This window comes from Lytechinus pictus, chromosome 3 (assembly GCF_037042905.1).
Source record: "Lytechinus pictus isolate F3 Inbred chromosome 3, Lp3.0, whole genome shotgun sequence".
NCBI classification, from domain to species: Eukaryota; Metazoa; Echinodermata; class Echinoidea; order Temnopleuroida; family Toxopneustidae; genus Lytechinus; species Lytechinus pictus.
The window spans coordinates 2,373,583-2,393,802 of NC_087247.1; the positions used below are offsets into that span (position 1 = coordinate 2,373,583).

At 36.8% G+C, this 20,220-nt stretch overlaps 1 protein-coding gene across 1 annotated transcript; it reads right to left on the reverse strand.

The window, feature by feature from the left end:
* Positions 1-6,724: 6,724 nt before the first annotated feature.
* Positions 6,725-18,020, reverse strand: LOC129257983 (probable splicing factor, arginine/serine-rich 6). Its single transcript, XM_054896434.2, has 4 exons — positions 16,696-18,020; positions 13,845-14,072; positions 10,030-10,227; positions 6,725-9,571 (listed from the first exon to the last, which is right to left on the reverse strand). The coding sequence occupies exons 1-4, from the start codon at positions 16,920-16,922 to the stop codon at positions 9,556-9,558; spliced, it is 669 nt and encodes a 222-aa protein (XP_054752409.1). The 5' UTR covers positions 16,923-18,020; the 3' UTR covers positions 6,725-9,555.
* Positions 18,021-20,220: the final 2,200 nt, after the last annotated feature.

Genomic DNA, 20,220 nt, shown 5'->3' on the forward strand with positions numbered 1-20,220 from the left:
GAGGAGTCTTCTAGCATCCGAATGGGTCAATATGCAAAGAATAAAGAAGATCGATTTCGAAAAGATTTTTGGGTCTCTCGCCCCACCCGCGACCTGGCAAAACTGTCAGAAATTGTTAGAAAATGAGCAAAATCATTTTCTTCCGAAATAGCCCCCCAAACCAGCCGTCTTCGCTCCGAGGGGTCTTCTAGCATCCGAATGGGTCAATATACAAAGAATAAAGAAGATCGATTTCGAAAAGATTTTCGGGTCTCTCGCCCCACCCGCGACCTGGCAAAACTGTCAGAAATTGTTAGAAAATGAGCAAAATCATTTTCTTCCGAAATAGCCCCCCAAACCAGCCGTCTTCGCTCCGAGGGGTCTTCTAGCATCCGAATGGGTCAATATACAAAGAATAAAGAAGATCGATTTCGAAAAGATTTTCGGGTCTCTCGCCCCACCCGCGACCTGGCAAAACTGTCAGAAATTGTTAGAAAATGAGCAAAATCAATTTCTTCCGAAATAGCCCCCCAAAACCCCCCCAAACCAGCCGTCTTCGCTCCGAGGGGTCTTCTAGCATCCGAATGGGTCAATATACAAAGAATAAAGAAGATCGATTTCGAAAAGATTTTCGGGTCTCTCGCCCCACCCGCGACCTGGCAAAACTGTCAGAAATTGTTAGAAAATGAGCAAAATCAATTTCTTCCGAAATAGCCCCCCAAAACCCCCCCAAACCAGCCGTCTTCGCTCCGAGGGGTCTTCTAGCATCCGAATGGGTCAATATACAAAGAATAAAGAAGATCGATTTCGAAAAGATTTTCGGGTCTCTCGCCCCACCCGCGACCTGGCAAAACTGTCAGAAATTGTTAGAAAATGAGCAAAATCAATTTCTTCCGAAATAGCCCCCCAAAACCCCCCCAAACCAGCCGTCTTCGCTCCGAGGGGTCTTCTAGCATCCGAATGGGTCAATATACAAAGAATAAAGAAGATCGATTTCGAAAAGATTTTCGGGTCTCTCGCCCCACCCGCGACCTGGCAAAACTGTCAGAAATTGTTAGAAAATGAGCAAAATCATTTTCTTCCGAAATAGCCCCCCAAACCAGCCGTCTTCGCTCCGAGGGGTCTTCTAGCATCCGAATGGGTCAATATACAAAGAATAAAGAAGATCGATTTCGAAAAGATTTTCGGGTCTCTCGCCCCACCCGCGACCTGGCAAAACTGTCAGAAATTGTTAGAAAATGAGCAAAATCATTTTCTTCCGAAATAGCCCCCCAAACCAGCCGTCTTCGCTCCGAGGGGTCTTCTAGCATCCGAATGGGTCAATATACAAAGAATAAAGAAGATCGATTTCGAAAAGATTTTCGGGTCTCTCGCCCCACCCGCGACCTGGCAAAACTGTCAGAAATTGTTAGAAAATGAGCAAAATCAATTTCTTCCGAAATAGCCCCCCAAAACCCCCCCAAACCAGCCGTCTTCGCTCCGAGGGGTCTTCTAGCATCCGAATGGGTCAATATACAAAGAATAAAGAAGATCGATTTCGAAAAGATTTTCGGGTCTCTCGCCCCACCCGCGACCTGGCAAAACTGTCAGAAATTGTTAGAAAATGAGCAAAATCAATTTCTTCCGAAATAGCCCCCCAAAACCCCCCCAAACCAGCCGTCTTCGCTCCGAGGGGTCTTCTAGCATCCGAATGGGTCAATATACAAAGAATAAAGAAGATCGATTTCGAAAAGATTTTCGGGTCTCTCGCCCCACCCGCGACCTGGCAAAACTGTCAGAAATTGTTAGAAAATGAGCAAAATCATTTTCTTCCGAAATAGCCCCCCAAACCAGCCGTCTTCGCTCCGAGGGGTCTTCTAGCATCCGAATGGGTCAATATACAAAGAATAAAGAAGATCGATTTCGAAAAGATTTTCGGGTCTCTCGCCCCACCCGCGACCTGGCAAAACTGTCAGAAATTGTTAGAAAATGAGCAAAATCAATTTCTTCCGAAATAGCCCCCCAAAACCCCCCCAAACCAGCCGTCTTCGCTCCGAGGGGTCTTCTAGCATCCGAATGGGTCAATATACAAAGAATAAAGAAGATCGATTTCGAAAAGATTTTCGGGTCTCTCGCCCCACCCGCGACCTGGCAAAACTGTCAGAAATTGTTAGAAAATGAGCAAAATCAATTTCTTCCGAAATAGCCCCCCAAAACCCCCCCAAACCAGCCGTCTTCGCTCCGAGGGGTCTTCTAGCATCCGAATGGGTCAATATACAAAGAATAAAGAAGATCGATTTCGAAAAGATTTTCGGGTCTCTCGCCCCACCCGCGACCTGGCAAAACTGTCAGAAATTGTTAGAAAATGAGCAAAATCAATTTCTTCCGAAATAGCCCCCCAAAACCCCCCCAAACCAGCCGTCTTCGCTCCGAGGGGTCTTCTAGCATCCGAATGGGTCAATATACAAAGAATAAAGAAGATCGATTTCGAAAAGATTTTCGGGTCTCTCGCCCCACCCGCGACCTGGCAAAACTGTCAGAAATTGTTAGAAAATGAGCAAAATCATTTTCTTCCGAAATAGCCCCCCAAACCAGCCGTCTTCGCTCCGAGGGGTCTTCTAGCATCCGAATGGGTCAATATACAAAGAATAAAGAAGATCGATTTCGAAAAGATTTTCGGGTCTCTCGCCCCACCCGCGACCTGGCAAAACTGTCAGAAATTGTTAGAAAATGAGCAAAATCAATTTCTTCCAAAATAGCCCCCCAAAACCCCCCCAAACCAGCCGTCTTCGCTCCGAGGGGTCTTCTAGCATCCGAATGGGTCAATATACAAAGAATAAAGAAGATCGATTTCGAAAAGATTTTCGGGTCTCTCGCCCCACCCGCGACCTGGCAAAACTGTCAGAAATTGTTAGAAAATGAGCAAAATCAATTTCTTCCGAAATAGCCCCCCAAAACCCCCCCAAACCAGCCGTCTTCGCTCCGAGGGGTCTTCTAGCATCCGAATGGGTCAATATACAAAGAATAAAGAAGATCGATTTCGAAAAGATTTTCGGGTCTCTCGCCCCACCCGCGACCTGGCAAAACTGTCAGAAATTGTTAGAAAATGAGCAAAATCAATTTCTTCCGAAATAGCCCCCCAAAACCCCCCCAAACCAGCCGTCTTCGCTCCGAGGGGTCTTCTAGCATCCGAATGGGTCAATATACAAAGAATAAAGAAGATCGATTTCGAAAAGATTTTCGGGTCTCTCGCCCCACCCGCGACCTGGCAAAACTGTCAGAAATTGTTAGAAAATGAGCAAAATCATTTTCTTCCGAAATAGCCCCCCAAAACCCCCCCAAACCAGCCGTCTTCTAGCATCCAAATGGGTCAATATACAAAGAATAAAGAAGATCGATTTCGAAAAGATTTTCGGGTCTCTCGCCTCACCCGCGACCTGGCAAAATTGTCAGAAATTGAGCATCATCATTTTCTTCCGAAATAGCCCCCAAAACTAGCCGTGTTCGCTCCGAGGGGTCTTCTAGCATCCGAATCGGTAAATATACAAAGAATAAAGATCGATTTCGAAAAGGTTTTCGGTGCTTGCCCCACCCGCGACCTGGCCAAATTGTCAGAAATTGAGCAAAATAAGTATTTTCCAAAATAGCCCCCAAATCAGCCGTCTTCGCTCTGAGGGGTTTTCTAGCATCCGAATGGGTCAATATACAAAAAATAAAGAAGATCGATTTCGAAAAGATTTTCGGGTCTCAATCTACTTCAGTTTGAAAGGTCGAAATGAAACAGCATTATAAAGAAAATACAAGAATTTGTTAAATTTTTTTATGATACAAAACAGAACATAATGGAAGAATAAATTATAAACGAAACCCTTCCATCAATGCATACCTTAGAAGATGTATAATAAACTGCACACTCATATTCAAAAATTTCATCATCAAAAACACTCATGCTGGTTTTTTTGTGAGGATAGGAGAATCTAGTACATTTCTGACAATTCTGATACTGTGTATATTCAAAGGAATAGAAGTACAATGTATACCACTGAATGGCCATTAAAATGCCACATGATAATACATGTAATTATTTTTAATATTAATACTCATTCAGTAAACTTTGGTATCCGTCAAATATTACATGTAAAATCTTCATGGCACCACTTTCAAGTAAAAACAGAATTCAAATACTTAAATAACGGATTTATTGAATGATTATATAGTTTTATGTAGCATTCAGAGAGTAGTATGATTATTTCTTATAAATACTCAGATATACAATAACTACTTATCACTGTTTGGGATCATAAGAAATATTTGTACATGTCTACCAACTAAAAGCTTGTATACTCACTTTGTTCATATTCATACCAAATAGTTTTTTTATATCAACAAAATATTGGCAAAATGGATAGGTTTTACCAATAACAGTTTAGTTGTATAATATTCAATTTCAATATTCCTTAAATATGCTGATTGATGTTAATTAGCTGTAATTTATGCATGAAGTGAAGCTACATACCAATATGAATTAATTAATTTGAAAACCCTTTATATATGAAGCAGTATTCCAATATAAGCAAATTGTACAGTGAAAAGAAGCTGAAATCTTCAGAGGAAAGCCTGTACTTTCCCATATCCTATATGTGTGCTATTAATAACAAATTCTTTAGAAAATATGCTAATTATTTCTGCTAATGGAAATAATTCTGCATAAATAATTGCTGCTTATTGAAGCAAATTTGATGCAAATTCATCTGGGGGAGCAGAGCCCTCTTCGAACAGCTGTCCATCTTAAATCCTGTCCTCCATTCTCACTCACTACAGACACATACACGCGTAAATCCGATCCAAGCAGTGGGTGTGGGGGTGAGCAATTACATTCACATGAAAATTAAAAATTTTGGAGACACCCCCACACCATAAGGCAGGGGTGGATCCAGGCTTCGCCAATAGGGGGGGGGGCGGATTTTTTTCAGCCACATTTTCCTGATCGTCCCCTCAAAGTTGATTTTTGTCTGTTTCTTTGAAGGGATAGTCCTAATAGTCATTTCTAAGTTTTATTCTTATAAATCAACATAAAAAATATTCTCATAAGCCTTGTTTAAATAGTGCGAGCGAGAAGCGCGAGCTATCTTTTTTATATTTCATGTATTTCGTCCTAAAATTTAAACATTCTGCGCAATGTTTGTGATCCTAAACGAGATGTGTATCTAACTAAAGAAATTTTTAATATACGTTTTGATCTGATCCCAAAAGGATCTGTTAACGGCTGCTTGCATTTAGCCATGAAGACATGACATTTTTTCAACTATCAAATAGTGCGAGCGCGAAGCGTGAGCTGAAAATTTTGACAAATCTACCTGAAGAATGGAAATTCTTTGCACTTTTTGTAACCGTGAAAAGGATAAGTATATAACTAAACAATTGATGCGAGCGTGAAGCGCAAACAGAAAATTTAAGATTTACACCTAAAAATGGGACACTCTATTCATGTTTTGTAAATCATGAAAAGAATGAGAATTTGGAAATCTTCCTACATTAACAATGCAAGTGCAAAGCGAGAGTAGAAAATTTTTGATATTGTAATCTGAAACTGGATGATTTGAATAGAGAACAAGCTGCATATCTGAATAAAGATGCGCGCACATGCTTCAGATTTTGATCTAGAATCTGGGCATTGAAAATAGGCCTACCTTTTAAAATATTTGATATTCCGATCTGAAAAATTGTCAATTTAAGCTCTGTATTTCAAGCACTTTGTAGGAAAATTGTGAGCTGGTTATGGATCACAGTTAAAAAAGATCTGATATAGTTTTAACACATTACCGGGACATTCTAAGTACATTATGTCATCATATGAAAATGATATTTCTCTTCTTAAGCTCGAGATGAAACTTGTCGACATTCCATTCTGAAAAAGGGGACAATTTGATTATTAAATTAATATCTTATTTATTAATATTTAGAATAAGCCTAAAAATGGCCTGAAAACTGGACATTTAAAGCTCTTTGTAATTATGAATACCGGTAAGATGCACGAGTTAATATATTTTCAACAATCAATGTGAGTGCAAATCGCGATAAACTTTTTGATAAACTGTCATAAAATGGGAATTTTAATTACCGGTAGTTTGTTTATAGAATATTGAGGTATACATAACTCACCAATCAAAATGCAAGCGTGCAACTAGCTGATACTTTTTGACAATCTGACCTGAATAGGGATATTTTGAGAACTTTATCGGATACAGGAAAATAATAGGTACCTGACAAATAAAATTTTGCGAGCATGCAGCGCGAGCGAAAATGTTAATATTCAGACCACAAAACATAAATTCATACAGAGCACTTTTAAAAATCAATTTGTAAATCAAACACATAAATGAAAGTTCGATTTCCGTGCTGAAATACGTTTTGTGTATTGAGCAAGATATGTAAATCACCTAAAAGGCAATGCAAGCGCGGAATGCCAGCGAAAATTTTATATGACATGAAAGATTTTTTAAATATTATTTTCCAAGTCTTCCCCTCATCTTATTTTATTAACTCGTCTTCTTCCTGTTTCCCCTTCTTTTTTTCTCCTCTCTTCTCCCTTCTTTCTTTTCCCTTTCGTTTTTTTGCTCCGCCAATAGGGGGGGGCAGAAAACTCTCTAAATTAAAGAAGTGCAACTTTTTTTAACTCTTACGTGAAACACATATCATCAGAGCAAAACTTCTACATTCAAATCTCGAACAACAACGCAGACGAAATACAATTTGCAGACCAAAATTAGGAAACGAAGCATTTAATATTAAAATCATCAAAAAAAATCTAACTCAAACTGCACAAATACATACCAGTAGATGTTGTTATTCATATTACGAAGGAATGGCATGGATTCAGAGATAACATGTAAAACAATGCAATAAAAAGAGACAAGTTAACAGTGAGCCAAAATGGGAGAATACATGGATGTAGCTTCCTTACCAAAGTCAAGCTGATCAATGAGGAATAAATAGTACATCTCGTTTCTGCAAAGCCGACATACAATTGTATACATCAATGATGAATAAATATGTCACATTTCACCAAAACCGAGAATAGATGACATACATATCAATGACAATTTAAATAGTATTTCTCATTTCAGTGTCAAAGCTTTACCTCATGGGGATTAAAAAAAAAGAATAAGTGAGTACACGACAAGAAACATAGTCTTAATGATGAATGCACAGTAAAGCACATCCTTAAAGCATAATCTGACCCATGTGGTGATGTACTGATATTAAGCCACTCACACTTCGCTCTTTGCGAAGCATCTACTGATTTAATTAATTTTACTTTAAGATACTAAGATAGGTCATATGAAATGTGTATGATTGATCAGTTACACTCTCCTTGCTAAGGAGAAATTCAAAACGGAGCCACAAACATTGGATATACTAACAATATGGGGTAAAAAATATAGACCATAAATTTCAAGAAATCGCCGCCCATGTCCACCTGCAATGCGTACATAATTTCAGATTGCCTTTCTGAATTTCTGGGATGATTGTGTCTTACACATTACGACAGTGATGGATCTAAACTGTTTGAAGGTTCCTGTCATTAATTCATAACCATCTTATCTATAACGTGGATGTTTGATGTCATCAAATATGCTGTAAAATGTGCATTCATTGATATATTATACCTCACCTCTGCATACTGTATATGTATATCCATTTGAGAATTTACAAATGATCATATGTTCTTATGCTAATGTGTGTATTCAATATGTGAATTACCCATTTATTATTACAGAGAGAGTATCAATAACTTTGTAAAATACTACAATAATGATTTATTTTAACAGTTGGCGGCTCCGACTTTACTTTGTTTATATATATAAAAATGAATTTAAAAACAGAAAAACAATTAAAATTGGGGTCTGTAAGCATGTATTAAAGGGGGGAGTTGAATTTGAAAGTCACCATAATCCCACCTATCCTAGTCTCCTAGATACATGGAGGTCCGGTTATGGCAGGCAAACACATATATATTGATAAGCCTCAGTGTACCATTTCAGTGAAACATAATAAGAACTCAATTCACATGATTACATTTTGACCAGCGGTGCAGTTGTAAAAACAAAAGGTGATAATACAACACATTGACATATCATCTTTTGTATCATTTTGCAAATTTCCTTAGCCCAACAAAATAAAAATCAAATGAAACTGATTTCTTTAAAATGAGAGAAATTATATGAAGCAAATTAGTAGCATACTCTTGGATGGAATTATTTAAACCTGTAGAGAGTAAGCCTTGAATGTACTTAACTATGTGGGTATGAAAAATAGCTTTGCCTTTCATACACCACAAATTGATAGATAACATTGACTTCACATCATCAGGATCAGCAGCTACACAATGGATATGGTGCACAAAGAAAATATGCAATAAAACTGTTTGGCAAATTATTACTGACTACATAGATAGAGCCAAAATCTGACTAAACATTTTATTCAGTAATTTCTAACATCACATAACATGTGGAATAATCACAATCAAACTAGTGAGCATTCAACATTTCACTAAATAGATTCTCGTGAGTTCCTAGTGTTCACAGGCAACTTCAAAATATCAGAGCATACATGTAACCATAATTTCTAGTAACATAGTTTTGAAAATAATTTGCACACATACATGTACTGACATACACGTAAAGATAGGTCATGTACATACAATTGATGTACCTCTGAATATAACATATACCTGTAATGACAATTTGCAAAGGCTGAAAAATTCCTCTGATTGTGTGGGAATCCAATATCCTTCAAGATCCTTTCGGACAAACTAGCGTCACTTGCTCATCTGTAACTTATTTGACTCAGGAAGAACTGGGCCCCATCTTACAAAGAGTTATGATTGATCTAATCAATCACAACTATGGAAATCCAGCAACGTCATCATCTAAAAAGCAGTTAGTTAGTTCCACATTTCCTAGATAACGTTGTATATTCATTAACAATTCAGTGCGATCCTCTTTACACAGGATATTGCGCAGATTTTTTGTGAGAAAAATCATGACACAGATGGATTTCCAGATAGTTGTGGTTGATCGGATCAATCGTAACTCTTTGTAAGACGGGGCTCTGATGTAATAATGAAGGAAAATTGTTCTTACATGAGTGATATATGCATCTCTTAATAGGTCGGCCGGATGCTGTGGTTGCCAGATAATCCAAATTCAAGACAAATACTTTTAATTACTAGCTACCAAGAAGAGGATTTCCAAATTGAACCCCCCCCCCAAAAAAAAAAAAACATACGAAGGTCAAGAACACTGGGAAGTGCAAGGAAGAAAAATATGTTTAAATTGCTATACATAGCAATTTAAACATGTTTGTCTTCCTCAATATCTACTCTGAAATGTTGTGAATGTTTATTTAGTTAGCAAAAAGCTACATATATTGTTGACAGCAATATTTTGTCTCAATAATCTCAACCATAAAACTTGAAATGGAAAATGAAAATCCTATTTACAGATTCAAATCCTATGTGGGATTCAATATACAATCCATAATCCAATACCCAGATTCTGCTCAAGCGTTGATTCTCAATACTTGCCAGACTGCTTAGGATCTTGAACGGCTGTAAGAAAAAAAAAATATGCACCAAGAAATTACTTAGAATCAACTAGCTTGTTGAGGGAGATAAACCTGTATCTCAATAAGTACAGTTTTTAGGAGTTAAACACATGGAGGAAACATGGCTACTTCCAATGTGAGAGCTCAAGAGAATTCCCTTTGAAATAGCACTTTGGCTTCATTTTTCTGTAGAGAGCTGGAATGACAGAAAAACACTGTCAATAGAAATTTATAATACCTTTTAATTAGATCAAACTAAATGGATTCTGCGCACAGTTGAAATTTATACTTGCACTGTTGCAAGATCTGAAATATGATTGTATACTGCACACCTAACTGACTAGTAGCAATAGAGAAGGGGTGTAGGGTGACTGACGTCCACTGTCAAACAATCTTAATTTGTTTTTTTGTCATCATCATGTTTTTTATTCAGAAAAGAAATGACAAATCAAAGGGACCCACCTCCTGCTTCTAACATGGCTCCGGCTTTGGCTATAGCTTCCGCTTCGGTTAAGGCTTCGGCTGCGGCTGCGACTCCTGTATCTGGGAGGGCTTTTGGAAACACGACGGCGGCGAGGGCTTCGAGATCGGCGAGGGCTTCGAGATCGGTGAGGGCTTCGAGATCGTCGAGGGCTTCGAGATCGAGACCTAGAAACGGATCTAAAGTGAGAAGGTCACAAATTTGATTTAATAATACCATACTTGAAAATAAAATCATACTACCATGACGATATCCCAGCACCATCCCAAAGATGCAAATCAAGTGGGCTTGAAAGCATAGTCTGATGAGATATAAAAGACAATGCTTTTTAAATAAAATCTGTTGGCATATTGTTAATATCATTCCATGGGGGTGGGGAGAAATAAAAAGATCCAATATAGATGGGGGAGGGGGATCAATAGTTGTATTTATGAACTTAATGCAAAAAGGTAGAATCATTATTTGTAGACTAAATTTCAGCGAGTTCTCAGAATTCTGAATGATGCAAATATTATGAAAATAAAAAATGTGACTATTTCAATCTGTCCAGCTTATGATGAAGTATGAAATGAGTGATACCATTATTCGAACAAAATTTGGTCATATACTCTGAATTTCGAGGTGAGTAAACTGAAGGCTACTAAAACATGAGCATAGATACACATTCTTACAGAACTTCTATTGCATTTCACTAGCATACTACCTGTATTGAAAATAACTGCAAAAGAAGATGACATTGATGTTAATGTTGACATGAAGAAAAAGAAGAACCATCATTTACAGATGTGCAGGTAGACAAAAACAGATTGCTGGCGCGCTGAGGGAGACTCGTTTACTACCCTTGCAGTCTCCGTGAAGCAACCAAAGGCTGACAAATCTGATACCAAACTGCCATGTATGTCTTACAGACTACTTTAGATCATCAAAAAAGAATGTCCATATGGTGGAAGTGAAGGATTTGGCCCAGCTTGGCAGGCTATGACAAGCTTCTTAATAAGGGTAGATCTGGCTCAGAAGTATGATGCCAGCTGACCCTTACCATGTCCAAAACATTCCTTTGTTGGATGATTTCTACCATAATTCACAAAATTGGCAGCCTTTAACTTTTTCGATAACTAACCACGGTGTGCAGATTTAGGGGAGAGATGAAGACGTGATGGGTTGGGGCAGACGGAAGCGAGAGAGGTGACAAGACGGGTGTGGCTGATCACACCTGCGCTGTACTCGTCGGAGAGAGCTGGTGGATGCAAGAAGGGCGCATGGTGCGACATTGTTGCTTTGAACATGAAGGGTTATGATGGCAGAAGCATTGTAGTTTGTCAAGAGGACCGTACTAGGAGAGCCCTGAAAGGGGTAAGGACGAAGGTATTGGTTCACAAATACTGTACTTTGGCTCTTTAATAATGTACTTTAAATGAATTTCTTGCCATACCTGTACTTCACATTCTGTTAGAACAATCCCATCAGTTCAAGTAAAAATTAACTCTCTTCTCACAAAAGATTTATTGTTGAATGACCAACGAAGAAGCTAAACCCTAACTTGGATATCATATTTGTTCTACATGTACATGTGTAACTATATATGATTTCCATACATGTACATGATATTTTAGGATATCCTTGCAAGTTTATCATATGCATTGTGGCTTCAAAAACTAAACAGATTTTTGAATGCACACAGTCAAAATTTATGTCTCCACCATTGCTAAAACAAGGAATATAGACCCCATTTTTAAAATGAAAAAAAAAAAATTACCTAATCAATGACCTTTGACCTCGTGGCCTCAAAATGTATTTATACCACTGTTATTTCTATATGAATACATGTACAGCAGCCAAGTGAGAATTCAATCCCTCAATTTATTTGTGAGATTTGTTTTGTTTGTCATTTATTCATTCATTTATTTATTCTATTCATTTAATTTTATTCATTTATTTATTTATTCTTTATTTCATTCTATTTTATTTATTCATTTATTTATTATTTTATTATCATTTTTTTTGGGGGGGGGGTGGTTTTGTTATTTCGTTACCTTGAAAACGTGATATCAGGGAGCTTTTGATTTGCATGTTCTCTTATTAACTGCAACAAATTTGTTAATTTTTGAAGCAGGGTTGACAAGGCACGCAGATATATTAACCTTTGCGATTTTGCAAAAGAAGTAAACTCAGTGCAGTAACATCATTTTTAATACATGTATAACTACATTTTATACAAAGTCCATCAATCAGTATGTCGCAACAGATAACCTATGTCTACCTTTAGAGTAAAAAATGTGAAAAATTTCTATCATTTTATGGACTATTTGGCAACAATTTTGACTATGAATATTAAAGGGGAATCACAGAGAAAGTGTTAGCTTTAGAGATTTTATGTTTAAACTATTCTCCACTTGCAACATTACGTCAATTGGGTCTATTTTGTAACTTCTATTGTGATGTTGACCGAAGATTGCACTGACTCGTCATAATTAATGAGCAAATTGCAAAACAAGGGTGAGCAGGCCCTATAAATCTGGTACAAACTATGAGTTTGTTGATGCGCATGCCCACTGCTTCAAAAGGGGCCACTTACATCATTTGTTTGTAACAGTTCAGTTAACATGCAAACCAAAAGCAAAGTATTTTCATATACAAGGTATCATGTAAGGATGTCAGTGGCGTTTGACACTGCGACCCAAGAATCCAAACATATCCTAACGCTCATGAGCCAAGATTGAATCAGACTGCTCAAATTCGATTTTATTGAGAAAGAAATGTCAGATATCTTGATCATTGTGACCATTGACCTTTGACCTTGTGACCCTACAATTCATTTCATCATCATTTACACTTAATTCACCAAGTATATTGAGAAAGCCCCAAATAATGAAAGCGCCCTTTTGGCACAGGAAGCAAAATACATGTAGATATGCTTGTTACTGTATTAATGAGTCCACTGTTTATGTAAGTCTATCAAAACAAACATCAGACTCATTAATTCAGAACAGAGGACTGATAAATGCAGTAACAAGAATCAATTCAGTGTGATGTGATTAAAGCATGCAATCATTACTTGACCTTTCTCAATATACATGCTGAATTGAGCCTAATAAATGCAACAAAAAAAAGAATCTCCATCAAACATGTTTCGAAAAAACAGATTCAAAAACTCAATTTGAATTCTGCCAGAAAGTGTGCAACCAATCCATACTTCTGCAACATGAAAGAATGAAGGATACATGAAGCATTTACATGTACTTTCCTTCACTTTACAAAAAAAAAACTGTATTACTACTATAAAAAGTATCATTTTCAAAGTGACGTGTATTTGCGATGATTCATAAAGCGATGTACACCAACACGAGTATGGAACATTAGAAGTGTTATATACGAGTATCAATCCGAGGGGAGGGCTTCACAAAGCTGTTTTTAACTTACGAATGACCAGTGACCTGGTCTTGTACCAAATTCTATCCCCAAACTTATTTCCTGTTACAGAGTGTGAGAACAATTTTCCTTTTACCCATCCCTAATCAAATATTGATCAATTATAAATTTTGCATTCAGGTGTTTGTTAACAGCAGATTTAATCTACAATTTAAATATCAGATTCCAACTTTAGTTGATAAGAATAAAATAAAAAATCACCATGCATATAACTTACAAACGAATAAGTGAAACACCATTGCTGCAGATTATGTGGTTGTACATGTGCCTGTGATTTGGGAAAAAGGCAATACTGCTCTTTGAAAAAGTAAACAAGATTATATGTACAATCTTGAAAAAAAGTTTGAATGATTATAGTTGATCTCACCTTGAGTAGCGTCTACTACCCCTGTAACCACCTGGAGATCTTCCCCTCTTCTCACGGCAGTCTCTTGCAAAGTGACCCCTCTGACCACACTCATAGCATCGTTCATTTTCAATGTTTCTACGTCCACCAAAACCACCACCACCACCACCACCATAACCTCGACCACGATCTCGAGACCTTTTTTCGCCTGAGGACAGCTCCACTCGAATCGTTCTTCCACAGAGATATCTGTACAAACACGAATATAATTAAAAAGATTCTAAATCCAAACCATGTCATCAAACATGATACAATCAAACAAGGGTCTATCCACATCAGATTTTTTTTTTACAATTGTTAGACCGACCCCCTTTAATTGTATGCATCAAATGTTCAAGTGTCTCACAAAACCAAGTCAAGTATTTTTATTTAATCAAGGTATACATGGATAAATTGTTTTTTGCTCTTATGTTTCAGCTTCATGATTTTGTTATTTCAATTTACGTTGTCTCTCTGATTTCTTTAAAAAAATTCTTTCATGAATATTAAAAAATGCCCTCTACAAGAAAATGTTTGCTACACATCATGGTTACAGCACACGTGTGCAATTTTATACATCTTTAAGAAACATGCCAAGCCCGGCTGTAGCGGCAATACTTGCACACACATCTTTCCCATTGTTATATTCCTTCACATTTGTTTACTTTACATTCTATCTTATATAGTGCTTGAACGTTTCGTTAGTTTAAAACAACTAAGCAATCAATTTATGTCTAATACAATATTTCGGGTTCTAAAGGAAAAATTATCAACCATACAGTAGTAATATCAAACGAGGAAAATACATGTATAATACAAAGAATTTCAGGCCCATATTCTCAAGAGGTTTCAACTGTACCATGGTATACGATCAAGCTAGTGCTGCAAGTCAGGCAGCATGTTCGGGTTCGGCAGGGTTCGGCAATTTTTTTCTGAACTTTGGTTCGGTTCGGAGTTCGGCAATAAATGCCACATTAAATTATCAACATATAAAATAAAGGATCGCCGACCCTCGAACAGATTATCTCAACAAAGATCTGTCAGATATTTATAATAACTTTTGTTTCTCAAAGAATAGTTATAAAAATTGTTGCATAACTTTCTTTTATTTATTTTAATCTTTAAACATTTCTACTTTCATTTTCAAAATGAAATTTAAAAAAAACAAAGAAAAAAATATTAATAACGAGAGAATCAGGGCAGAAACAGAATTACAAAGATCAGAATATTTTTTTTCATGATTATTTCAAATAGCTATGATCATGATCAATTACAATGTCATTGCAAACGCAGCTTCTCCGATTGGAAAGTGTTGATCGGGAATGTCGAAACAGTAGACAAACAACCTCCACTCAACTGTTATTATACTGGTAAAATTCACATTCCAAAGAGTTATGAAATGTTTTAGAAAGTCCCTATTTTCTGAAAAGTGGTTAAATCTGGTCAATCAATTACTTTAAAAATATAAAATATAAGTCCATTCTTGGTCCAGAAAGATCGACGCTACGTGACTTCAAACATATTTCCAACACGAAAATGAGTACATGGGACTGTACTGTGTATTTTAGTGTTGTGAAATCACTCGGCGTTGATCTTCAGTACCAAGACGGAACTGATAATTTATCATTTCATTTTCAGTAATTGACCAGATTAAACCACTTTTTTGAAAATATTGACAACGTAAAAAAACGTTTTTACCTGTATAATAGCAACTGAGAGCAGGTTGTTTGGACTTCCTGTTTCAACTTTCCTTACCAACCATTTCCGGAACGCGATCAGGGAACATGCGTTAATTTGGTTTTAATTTGAATTTTTTCTGTTTTTTCTATCCTCATTCCTTCATCTCTTATATATCTTTTATATTAATATGGAAATTTCAGAAGGTGAAATATATATACTTTACCATTACTTTGTCAGTCACCAGGAATTGATTTATGTCTTGTCTTTTTTTTTTTTTAATACAAAACAATTACATGTACGTCCGATTACAGCAATACGTAATTCAACTACACTTTTTAACTGAGTTTAGCTTAAAATGTCCCCACATTTTATGAAGAAAAAAATAAATTCATGTTTATACAAAAATTTGAAACTGATGAAAATTAAATCAAGAAGAGACCAAAGCTGTCAAACTTTGTCATTTACGAGGAACGAATTTATGTCTGGTCCTTTTTCTTTATTAAATACAAAATAATTAGGTCCAATTACGATCACGATCGATTACGGCAATATGTAATTAAACCACACTTTTATACCGAGTTTAGCTTCAAATGTCCCCTCAATATAAAATATATTCATGTTAATAAAATATTCTGAAGTTGATAACAGTTCAATCAAAAACGAGATGGGAGCTTTCATAGTGGATTTTAAAAATATTTTGCGTGGAATTATTATTGTGCACAATCACTAACCAATAAAATGTTTTTTATTTTATAGTTAAATCTATGTAGTCCCTGCTGTTGTGCATGTTATTTTGCAAAATTAATGTGCCCATTTTTTTTACCGAACCACCGAACCAGGCCTTTGCGTTCGGTTCGGAAGTGCCAAGTTCGGCGAACTTCCGTTCGGTTCGGCTACAGCACTAGATCAAGCTTTATTCAAGCACCCTTTGCCGCATAAGCGCATTTAAAATAGGACTTTTCTTAGTGTATGCGATTAAATAAGGGTAATCAAAAAGGCAAAATCTGCAAGGTCCATGGTTTTGTACCAAGGTATATTTGAAACCGCTTTTGAGAATACAGGCCTCAGAACTTCATTTTATTTTCCCATATAATTATAAAATAAGTTTTTATTCTATTCCAGGCAAGATACTGTCATAGACAGTAATACCTACGAATTGTCAAGGTTGTGGACAGCATCTTTAGCATCGCGATCGTCTTCAAAAAATACAAAAGCAAAGCCCGGAGGATTCCTAGCGACCCAGACATTCTTGACAGGCCCATACTTCATGAATGCGTCCTCTATATCTGTGCGACTGGCTCCTGATGGCAAATCTCCTACATACACTTTGCAACTTAAAGGAACTGGGGAGAACCCTCTTCTGCTCTGGTACCTTGACATGATTCGTCTCTATTCTGTTATAAAGAGGATAGAAAAGGAAAAAGTTAGCTAGTTTAGCAATTACCACTAGGAAACTTGTTATTCTCCCGGGGTACTGTTTCTGGAAACTGAAAATTTACTCATCAATTTATGTCACCAATATGCATGTAATTAATTCACTACAGTGTCAAATTAAAAATTGTGCGAAATTTCTTTGCAAGATGCCGGATGAGCTCCACATCCTCAATGTGCTAGTTTTTCTTTGGCAGAGATTTCAAAAGTATTTTATAATACACGCACGTGTCTGTAACGTTGGGGAAGAACAATAGGAAACAAGATGGCGGCGTAAACATTGGGCAAGTCTCTTCCGTCTTTTGATAATATTTTTCTCATTTTTTTGATGAATTCTTGTTAAAAAATAAAAATCGATAGCGTAGAAATGTTGGAAATAAAGTTGTATCCCACCTACATGATTTAGGGCTAGATCTTTTAGAAGGAAAGTAGAAATCTTGGGGGCGAAAGTTTCAGGTTTCTTGGCGGTACATGCAGATGAATGGGAAGGAATTCCTGGCTCCGTGGAGCATACGTTACTCGTTAGAAAATAATTTTTACTCTCTAGGAGCCTCCTGGCTACACAGAACACTATAGCATCAGCATTTTTTGTTAGATTTGCTATATTTGATTTGCTATTCAATAATTAACGTTACACATGTTAGAGTCAGACTCAATCTAGATCTAACTGTTAATTATGTTACTGTAGGTATGTGTGTATGCTGCCGCATCGCGAGCACTGGTTTTGGCTGCATTGGCCGTGCGCAAGTGGAATCTCCTCTGTCTGGCCGGCTCCTCAAACATGGAGTTTACTGCGCATACGTACATAGTGGCATGCGATCTCATGCCTTTTTTCAGACAGTCGACGATGTGCACTTTCTGTACATATAAGTTTTAATATGAATACTCGCCTGTCAAGTATGCAGGGCTTAAAGTAATCGACGGCCAGGCCGTCGATGCCCCTATAACTGGCCGTAATGCCCTTTATAAAAATGAACAATTCACGGCCGAAAAGGCTGTGCCCTTTTTCACTGTGAGATTAAAGTTTACAAAGTTCTCCCATATTTCAGAAGCAAAAATACAGAAGAGAGAGAGAAAAAACAAAGTTAAAGGTCAAGTCCACCCAAGCAAAAAGTTGATTTGAATAAATAGAGAAAAATCAAACTAGCATAACACTGAAAATTTCATCAAAATCGGATGTAAAATAAGAAAGTTATGGCATTTCAAAGTTTCGCTTATTTTTCACAAAACAGTGATATATATGCACAACTCAATGACATGCAAATGAGTCAGTCGATGATGTCCATCACTCACTATATCTTTTTTTTTATTATTTGAATTATACAATATTTCATTTTTTACAGATTTGACCAAAGGGACCAACTCGACTGAACCATATAGTATTAAACAATGCTAATTCCACATGTATAGGGAGGAATTAATTACTGTTTCACTTGACAATGAGGACAAAATTAGAATATTTCAGATTTCATATAATAAAATACAAAAGAAATAGTGAGTGGATGACGTCATCAGTCTCCTCATTTGCATACCGGCCAGGATGTGCATATAACTGTTTTGTGAAATTAAGCGAAACTTTAAAATGTCATAACTTTCTTATTTTACATCCGATTTTGATGAAATTTTCAGTGCTATGCTTGATGGATTTTTATCTTTTTATTCAAATCAACTTTTTGTTGGGGTGGACTTGTCCTTTACAACTTCCCTCAATTCAAATTGCAAGCCAGTTTGCGCTAAATTTAGTGATCTACACACAAACACACACACACGCAAAGTCAGCATACATACATATACTAGCTGCTGCACACACATGGCATGGCCTCCTGCCTGTACTGTGTGGGCATGCAGGATCGACAGTGGTACTTTTGCAGACTTGTATAACTCGGATAATAGTCATTTGGGTCATTCCATCTGGATTCACCCAGTGGTTGCACCCGACCGTCTCAGAATTCGTTGTAAATTGGTACACATTAAATTCACCTTGGCCCACGCACAAAACAAAAAAATTAGTCCAATTGGTCCGTCGGTTCTCGCGCTACGGCCCGCCCTTTTCTCCTTGTTTTGACAAAAATGGGCGTGACCCTCAACTTTCAATGGCCACTGCGTCGTAACGTGTTGACCAATTTTCATGAAACAGGTACCATTTATTAGAAAATTCAGAGAGGAATCCAAAACATGCATCAAATAATGTATTGGCGCGATTTATAAGGTCATGACCTTTGACCTTTACTTTGACCTTGAGTTTGACCCCCGGACAAATAATTTTTTAATTTGATTTTCGTGTATGTTAATCATTTGTATGATATTGACAAAATATGTTAAAACCAATGATGATATTTTATGTCTTCACCTTTTAAAACTCTTCCAAAGATACCATGAAATTTCACTCTAGTCCTACATACTGATATTCATGTTAGTAAAGTGTTAACCATTTACATGATTTCTTCCAATCTTAAGTTACAGTATGCATGCACATGAAAAGAAATTAAGCTCATCAGTTCACAAATGAAACATTAAACATTTATGCTCATGAGTATCTGTTTAGGCAATTTGATGTTCAGCAATACATGTCATATATATACATATATATATATATATTCTTGTTAGTAAATAGGCATATACTCAACAATTTGATGATAAAAGTAAACACTTTACTAACAAGAATATATTATGTGTACCAATTTACAACGAATTCCGAGAGGGTCGGGTGCAAAATTGCACATTCATTGGGTGAATTGGCATGGAATGACCCATTTACTAATAGCTTACACAGTCATACGATCTACACATACCTGCCAACCTTTGATAATAAAAAATCAGTATCAAAGCCACGAGGGCCCCGAACGGGTCGCGCGCGAGATGGTTTCCCCCTCCCATGGTAGGGACTCTGCATTTTCTGCATGTAAAATTAGCATTTCTCTACCCCTTTTAAAGCAAATTTACCCTATTTACCATACCACAGGATGACCTACATGTAACGTTAGTCTACTTATATGTAATATAATATCATTTGTCAATTAAACATTAAAACAAAGGTCTTGAAGATATCACGTTTGTGACAAAAAATACACCCAGTTTCATTCAGGTGTGATTTGTTTTCATTGAAATCTATATAGACTTAGGAATAATTTAATTTTTTAATAAATTGTGAGGCCCTCTATTGTTGGAAAGTTTCTGGAAAGATTCTCTTTTTAATCAGAAAAAAAATAATTTCAAGAATACAATTGAGTTTTGGGCCAAGGGATAT